Genomic DNA, 8,500 nt, shown 5'->3' on the forward strand with positions numbered 1-8,500 from the left:
TTTTTATGTTTGTGAATTCTACTACGAACACCTCACATATACTTGTGGTCTTTATTTTCTGAAGCGTATAATGTCAAAAGTCAGCCACTCAGAGGAATAAAACCTGCTTCAAATTGACCAGGCTGATTTGTGACATTTTTCACAGTCCTGTTATGGCCTGTCACTGATAGACAAGTTCGCCAGTCAGGAACAATAAATATAGGCGTTTTTGTCTTTGAGACTCTATAACGTCTATGAAAATCCACTTTTTTGGAGAGAGCTCGATTTGTGAAAACTTTCAATAAATAGAATTTGGCATATTTAATAGCTCAATACAGCTCTAGACCTACCACTATATGAAAAAATAAGATATTCCAGTACGGAGACCAAGCACTGAAACATTAATGCATTTTTATCAGTTAACCTTTGGTTAGTTTTGAGTTGAGAATGTAAAATGTTTTGATTGAAGCTTCTGTCTATATTTCTTTTATTCTTATTTAAAAAAAGACATTAAACATTTTGAACATTTCACAAGTTTTCTTAAAAAGTTACACTATAGTGCAGGTAGCCTATGTGGACGCCTGATAATCACACCCATGTGCTTGTTGAATGTCCCATTCCAGATTTAGTCTCCTCTTTGCTGTTGTAATAACCTCCAATCTTCTGGGAAGGCTTTCCACTAGATTTTGGAACATGACTATGGACCTCGCTTTGCACACAGGGGCATTGTCATGCTGGAATATGTTTGAGCCTCTTATTTCCAGTGAAGGGAAATTGTAATGCTACAGCATACAAAGACATCCTGTACAATATATAGGTGTGATGGTCAGGAGTCCACATTTTCGTTAGCATTTATTTACATTTTTTTTTTGTATATAACAAAACAATAATGCTACAAAACATTATAATTTATAATGTTTTGCAGTATATTATTTTTATTGGAAATTGCCTCCCCCAATCACAACTTTTCTTTACATTCTTAAATCAAAATTAATTATCAAAATTAACCGATAAAAATGGATTCATGTTTCAGTACTTGGTCCCCTCACTGAAATCCCCTTTTACCTCAGAGTACCGCAGTGGTTCTACAGCTGTTCTGAGCTATCAGATATGCCATATTCTTTTTGTGAAAGTTTTCACAAATCAGGTAATGCCTAAAACATGTGAAACTACATAATTAAAGACAGATTCAGTATTTGAAAGAGCACACCAAGTTCAAAAACCACTGTTTTTCATCGTGCTGGTGTAGTGATGGACAAAAATATGACTGTGAATTATTTCACAAAACAGGCTGGTTGATTTGTGTGGTGTTCGTACTCAAGGACTACATCATCAGAATTCACAAATCAGGACTAATAAAATGCACTATTACTTACAGGTGTACACTACTACACTGCAGATTTATACCTGACTGAATCATGAATCGCTAACCTCGAGTTTTTTCCCGAGATCAAGTGTTGTTTTGTAGCTATAATAGAGAGACCCTTTTACATCTCTTTTATGAATATGGGGCAACTTTTATGTTCAAATTGGTGAACACTTGTCTACACTGTTCTTTTCTCACCCAAGGACATGTTTAATTACATGAAATGATCACAAGGATAGATCATAAAATATTTATTGTTAATTTTTACATTATCTGTGGCAAATTCTTTATACACATGTAAACTGAGGATATTCAATACAGTCCCCTATTTTCAGTTTGTTTGCCAGAGAATGGACTTTCTTCATAGTTCCATAAAAACAGCACATTATGCAAATAGTGTGCTCTTCTACAAATACTGATATTACAACAACAAAAAAACCCTAACATTAACCATATTTTCTTATATTTAGTATAGTTTTTGTTTTTACACTTCTGTCAAGTTCTGTATTATACAAAACAACTGCAATATATCATCAAGTTTGTGAGTAAAGTAGTTTACAGTGATATACAACATATAAAATCATGTCATATAAAACGTGCCCATACTTAGAGCAATGGTTTACGGATTGAAGCACAGAGATTGAGAACTATCAGGGATCTTTGCAGTTTGTCATTTTGGGCTTTAATACGGCCACTGACAGAAGATGAGTGTAGAGAGATAACATCAGTGGTTGTATCTGGCTTAATACGTCTGCTGCTATACAACAGTGACATCAGTATTTGCCACATAGTTGATTTCAGCACTGACAGTTATGGTTGAAGGTTCTGTGCTCTTACACTCCTCAGGTAGCTTATCACTGTCTCTCTCTGACAAATCCAGAGGCTTGGACTGTAAGGGAAAAGGAAAGCGGTCCAGCGGAGCATGTTCAATTCTGCACAGGCTGTCTTCACTATCGCTGCTGTAGCCGGGGTTAGCGCACCATGCCTCCTCTGCCTGAGAGCTGAGCTGAACTGCAAGGGGCAACTGAGCTTCTGTTTGAACTGCCTTATGACTGACGATTCCCTCCTCAAGGACATATGCATCCTCTGGAGTGGGCTCCACTTTACGGAATATGTTGCGAGCAAAGAGGCTGATGCAGAACATCTCCACGATTACTGAATAGTGGTAGATTACTGAGACAGAGAGAGAGAACATTCAAATTAAGGGTTCAGTGCTCCAAAAAGTTCAGCAAATATTTAATAACTCCAGGACTGATGCAAGGACTCACGCTGAGAGCGAACCAGAGCAGAGAAGGGAGGTGCACAGGGCACAACTTTTAGTGCCCCCATAGTTTCCAAAATTCCATTTTGAAGTCCACACAGGACTAAGACAACAATGATGCAAACAAATTTGGCTCGAAGCCCATAGCCGTGCAGGGCTCTCCTGGTTGCCTTGTAAAACAGCAGGTAGCCATAGTAGGACAGGAAGGTGGACACGCCAATGATTGCATTTACATAAATGTTAGGATCAACTGAATCAACCTGGAATAAAGAATACAAAAAAAAAGTATTATGTAGTTAACATGTAGGAAAAGCCTGCTGTACATTGAAATGAATTACCAAAGTATTTGGATAAACTAGTGTTTTAAAATCTAAAACACACCAAAGCAGCCAGAATTCAAACATTCCATTTAAAAAAGGCTTACAGAAATGTCTTAGCAGAAGTGAAGTGAAGTGACTTGTGGCCAAGTATGGTGACTCATACTCAGAATTTGTGCTCTGCATTTAACCCATCCAAGTGCACACACACAGTAGTGAACACACACACACACACCGTGAACACACACCCGGAGCAGTGGGCAGCCTTTTTTTTTTTTTTTTTTTTTTTTTTTTGCCGCGGCGCCCGGGGAGCAGTTGGGGGTTCGGTGCCTTGCTCAAGGGTCTCACCTCAGTCGTGGTGGGAGAGAGTGCTGGTCATTCACTCCCCCCACCTACAATCCCTGCCGGACCCGAGACTCGAACCCACAACCTTCAGGTTCACCTTCGGGTTGCAAGTCCGACTCTCTATCCATTAGGCCACGACTGCCCCAGGCCACGACTGCCCCATTAAGTATGAATTAATGTGACCGTATACTGGTATGTAATATTTGCACTACAGCTAATGGTTCATACACTAGTTGATGCTGTATGAAAATGCACTTATAAGCAGTTACTGTGATATTATAGAACATTTAAATGCACAGTCCTTCTAGGAAAACTCCACCCTGAAACACAAATATTTGTTGATATGCTTATCAGTTCTGGTGCTACTTTGCTGGTTGATGCTGTCTTCTCACTGTTTCTGTGAGAAGTTTGTGGTTATCAGCTGTGCTGACATCGCAGGGGGATATTGCTTGTGCAGTTACAATGGTACATAATAGGACAAAAAAATTCAACAATTTCAAACATATGGGATAACGGTCAGGTTTTGTTGTTAACCCCTAAAAACACACACACACAAACACATCATTTTTCAGCAGCATTCAATGTAATATTAATGAAACACAAAGAGCAGCAGTTCAAAAGATGTCTCGGAGGAAGCACATGATAGCCATCACCCTCCTGTGTAGTGGTCGTATGATAGGGGAGACCTAACTAGTGGGTTGGTTAACACTAAATTAAGGAAAAAAATCAGGGAGGAAAAAAAATCAAATAAATAAATAAATAAATCTTGGATATGACTGAAGACCACATGTTAATGATAAAGATTAATATTAATATTAAAGTTGTTCAGGGTGGATTTTCTTTCTTTTCTTTCTCTGTGAATTTTTCATACAGTTCTACACCTATTAGGAACCTGAAATTTTTTTATGCCTCAGCCACTGAGTGGTGGAGGCATTATGTTTTCTGGTTGTCTGACCGTCTGTCAGATGGTTATTACTAGCATGATATCTCAAGAACAAGTGGTTGAATGTCTGTAGGATTTGTATGTTATTATGATTGTAACCAGCAGATGAGCTAGATTTTGGAATTGATCTAAATAGGGTCAAGCTCACAGCAAGGTCAAATGTTAGGTCAAATAATTTTTTTTCAATATATTTCTTCATGTTTGAAGTATATTTTACGGGCATACAAATGAATAACAATAAGGACTTGACATGTTGGTGGCAGACTCACGTCCCCATAGTCATATCGTTCATCAGTCCAGAGGACGAGAGTGATGAAGAATACGAGAGTTCTGACCACAGAGAGCTGGAGGACTGCAGCCATCATCCATCCCAGACTTGTCCTGCACAGGGGGTGATGTTACAGCAAGATAGCTTTATTAAATATTTAGATAAAGCATTTAAAATGTAACCCAGATAGCTCAAAATCATATAGTTAAAGGCACTGCAAAATGAGCATGTGGATGTGTCCCCCTTTACTTGTTAATGTTGATGAGGGGCAAACAGCAGCAGCAACAGCAGGGAAAAGGGTCGGGAGAAACCTTTTCCCCTGCCAGCACCTCAAACATCCGGGCCTTCCCTCCAAAGAAGTTTTCAATAAGACCCATGAACTTCAACAGTGTAATGGAGTGATATCTTTAAGATAAAATGAGTATACTTTTGAGCAATTTATGAGTATTCATTCTTTATGAATACTCACAGAATCATGCAGTGATACATTTCTGATGATTTCGCATCTGTACATTAATACAAACGAAAGTACAGTAGAATTTAAAAAGTCACTTACAAAGAAGCTATAAAATTGCACAACGAGGAGGACCGAGGTACGTATAGTGCAATGATGGAGGTCATTCCAAAGACCTGATGTGAAAGGATAGCAATAACCAAACTAATATCATCAAACTTCCAATGATAACATATTACAAAACCATCTACTGACTGATGGTGACCCATCACAGGTGTTGTTTTACCGGATACATGCCCAGGATCCACAGGCTGAGGCGCCTTCTTCTGGACGAAGGCACGTTGCGGAGGAAGAAGCCAACCTCCTCCAGAAACAAAGCCAGGAGCAGTACAGCCAGCACGGCTGGGACGAGGTACAACCACAACTCGTTCTTAATCACTTCATGCATAGAAAACATTAACAAGATCATTAAATTATGAACAAAACTGTATTATTTAGAAAACCAATATGGCCAGAAAACACACAGGTAAATATTCAAATCAAGATTATGACAAAGATTATGCAGTGTTTGGCATTTTCATTGTAAAACACAACAAAACAGCTTGTAGCCATTAGGGGATACTTGAAGACATTTCTACAATACACAATATGTCACGATATATAGGTTTTCTAACAAAATAAGTTTGAGTTGAGTTTGTCTACAAAAAAATAAATGACTTAAGACTGAAATGTGGAAACAAATTCTACTTAAATTTTATATGATAATAAAAACAACCACTCTTTACAACTGTGGTGAGAAGAATAGCATCTCAGGATGGGCTACAACAGCAGTAGACCACATCAGATTCCACTCCTTTTAGCCAAGAACAGTAACCTGAGGCTACAGTGGGCACAAACTCACCCAAACTGAACAGTTCAAGATTGGAAAAACATCGCCTGGTCTTTTTCCAGTCTTCAATCATCCAGTTTCGGTGAGCCTTTGCCTACTGTAGCCTCAGATTACTGTTCTTGGCTAACAGGACTGGGACCTGATGCGGTCTACTGCTGTTGTAGCCCATCTGCCTCAAGCTTTGGTGTGTGGTGCATTCTGAGATGCTTTTCTGCTCACCACTGCTGTAAAAAGTGTATAACAGAGCATTGAAAATTCACTCATATTGTACATGGTAGCATGTAGTCAGATGTGCTTGTGCTCAACTCTAACAATCAATTGCTGTACAAGCAATACTTTGAAAGTTTTAGAAGTAGCTGTTAAACATCTGAAATCTAGTCATTTATATCAGTGTAACTATTTTGATCAAAATGAAAGAGATAGTTTATACAAAGCTTATACAGAAAAGAACATAAGGAAAGCTTACGGGGAAAAAACGTGACAGGATGTGCTGTTATAGAAAATTAATCAACTACGGGGTGGTGTGATGCGGCCCAATGCAAATTTAACATCTGCAAAAAAAGTTAGTTTCTGTTCTCTCTTGTTTTAACATTTTGATATAATTGGTCTCTCAACAGCTTCTCTCTTTTTCTCTTGATAATAAAACAAAAAACTATGCAGCTTGTTAAAATGCAGTCATGTTAACGAGAAACCTCAGTCCTCTGTCCTAAGGTCTGGCCCATGGTGGAAAACATTAAAGACCAGATTTACCCCAGAATTTTACAAAGTGCTGACACTGGAGACTCCTTACAGAAAGCCTCACAATTTCAGCTTTCAAACTTTCAGCAATTACACATGTTTTATTTTCAATCTGTTTATGTGGTGTGTGTACTATACATGTCCCTGTGCATGAGCTGTTACTATAGAAATGATAACGCATTAGAACGAGCGCATTAATATAAACCTGGAAGAGGGCTCCTGTCAGAGCCGCTGTTATAGAAAATTAATCAACACCTTCAGAATCCATAATACAGCAGAGCTGTGGTATAAAGTGGGATAACATAAATAATGTGACATAATAGCAACATATTCTTTCCAATATAACATAAATATCGCATTAATCTAAAGCCTTACTGTTTGGGAGCAGTGACCAAATCAGCCAAATGCAAATGTAGAAAAAGTCTTTTAGAAATATGCTATTTATATTGTTTTAGCTATATTAATGGATACTTGAAAAAAATTCTTTTCTTAAACACTATTTCAGCCATACATAATCCAGATGCTCCATCATACATTTACAGATTGCTAAAGCACTGTATTGCAGATAAAACAAGGCTGAAGTGCTTCGCTGGAGCATTGAGTTGTGTTTCCTACCTTTAAAGAACTCAGATGAAAGTGGGATCTCAGCACCCATCAGGCTGCAGTTGTCTACTTTCCTGGTCATTGTTCTGATCTCAGGAAACCAGCAGCTCTATAACAGGATTTGGGCCTTTTTTTTTTAACTTGGCTCAGACTAATTTAAGAAAAGAAAAGAAAAGAAAAAAAAAACAGCAGCAAAAGATGGCCAGTGCGTTGGATCTGCTCTGTGCTAAGGAAGTTCCTGATTGTCTTCCTGATCTCAGAAATTAATGATTGACAAATACAGGTAGAGTTACAGGTAAGGGGCCAAGTCCATCCACTTGCATGCAGACTGCTTCCAGTACAGAGTTCTTAATATTCATGCTTGACAGGAGTGAAACGGATAAGCAAATAATGACACTAAATGAACTATTTGCATTGATCTCTAACATGGATAATATATGGAAGCTGACATTCTTAGATTCTCTCTCTCTCTCTCTCTCTCTCTCTCTCTCTTTCAAAGGAACAACTTTGGATAAATCATCATCTTATATAAAGCTGGGAAATTTATCTAATATTTACTGATTATTTAATAAATTGCAATGGGCCATGTGACAACATAACATTTCATACATTTAAAATTCAGCATTATATAAAGTGTTTGGCACAACAACAAAATGAAATCCTTTATACAAACCAAAATATAAAATGAAGAACAATTATTAAATATTGAATTATGGAGATTTAATGAAAAAAAAAATCTGTGACTGTTTGAATGTATCAAATAAAAACATAACGAATAAAATACATAGAATGCATTAAAATAACTTATTATCAGCCATCATATCATTAGATCATATCGTCATATCATTATATTTATCATTCAGGCCAGTGCGTGTAGCTGAGGAATCTGTCATTCTGTAATGACGAGACTTTTATTTTGAAATGCAGCTCTTAGCAAGTAGGGAACCTCAAATTCACTAAAAGTGCAATAAGAGTCATTTGAGATGTAGCTAGTAGGTGTATAAGGAAGTAAACATGTGGGCATTAAAGCTGGTGGGCTAAAGTAGATAGCAAGCCCGTCGTGTTTGGTTATGATATTGGATATAGGATGTTAGGATAATTATTTCCATGAATATGGAGTGTGTCCTCAGCTGACTCGTGTTACACTGCCTCTGTCCTGCCTTAGAGTCATGGAGTCTCTCTACAGGAGATTTGACTCGTATGACTTTAACAGCGATGCTCGATTTCAAGAAGGGCTGAAGAAAGTAAACACAGCAGCATCTAAAGAAGATGTGCTGAAACTGAAGATCTTCTTTTATAACAGGTGAATGTGCTGAAGCCTCTGGGTTCTTTTTGTT

The 8,500-nt window shown here is 37.8% G+C and overlaps 1 protein-coding gene across 1 annotated transcript; it reads right to left on the reverse strand.

Moving 5' to 3' along the window:
• Positions 1-197: 197 nt before the first annotated feature.
• si:dkey-16n15.6 (organic solute transporter subunit alpha) lies at positions 198-7,759 on the reverse strand. Its single transcript, XM_026912039.3, has 7 exons — positions 7,176-7,759; positions 5,220-5,371; positions 5,036-5,109; positions 4,729-4,884; positions 4,481-4,592; positions 2,614-2,866; positions 198-2,518 (listed from the first exon to the last, which is right to left on the reverse strand). Exons 1-7 carry the CDS (start codon positions 7,243-7,245, stop codon positions 2,103-2,105), a joined length of 1,233 nt encoding a protein of 410 aa, XP_026767840.1. The 5' UTR covers positions 7,246-7,759; the 3' UTR covers positions 198-2,102.
• Between the last annotated feature and the right edge of the window lie 741 nt (positions 7,760-8,500).

Source organism: Pangasianodon hypophthalmus, chromosome 8, assembly GCF_027358585.1.
Source record: "Pangasianodon hypophthalmus isolate fPanHyp1 chromosome 8, fPanHyp1.pri, whole genome shotgun sequence".
NCBI lineage: Eukaryota > Metazoa > Chordata > Actinopteri > Siluriformes > Pangasiidae > Pangasianodon > Pangasianodon hypophthalmus.

Coding starts and splice junctions, on each gene's coding strand:
- si:dkey-16n15.6 (XM_026912039.3), bottom strand. CDS start 7,245: ATGACCAGGAAAGTAGACAACTGCAGCCTGATGGGTGCTGAGATCCCA. Junction 5,110..5,219: donor GGATCCTGGGCATGTATCCG/GTAAAACAACAC, acceptor CTTTCACATCAG/GTCTTTGGAATGACCTCCAT. Junction 4,593..4,728: donor CCCCTCATCAACATTAACAA/GTAAAGGGGGAC, acceptor CCCCCTGTGCAG/GACAAGTCTGGGATGGATGA.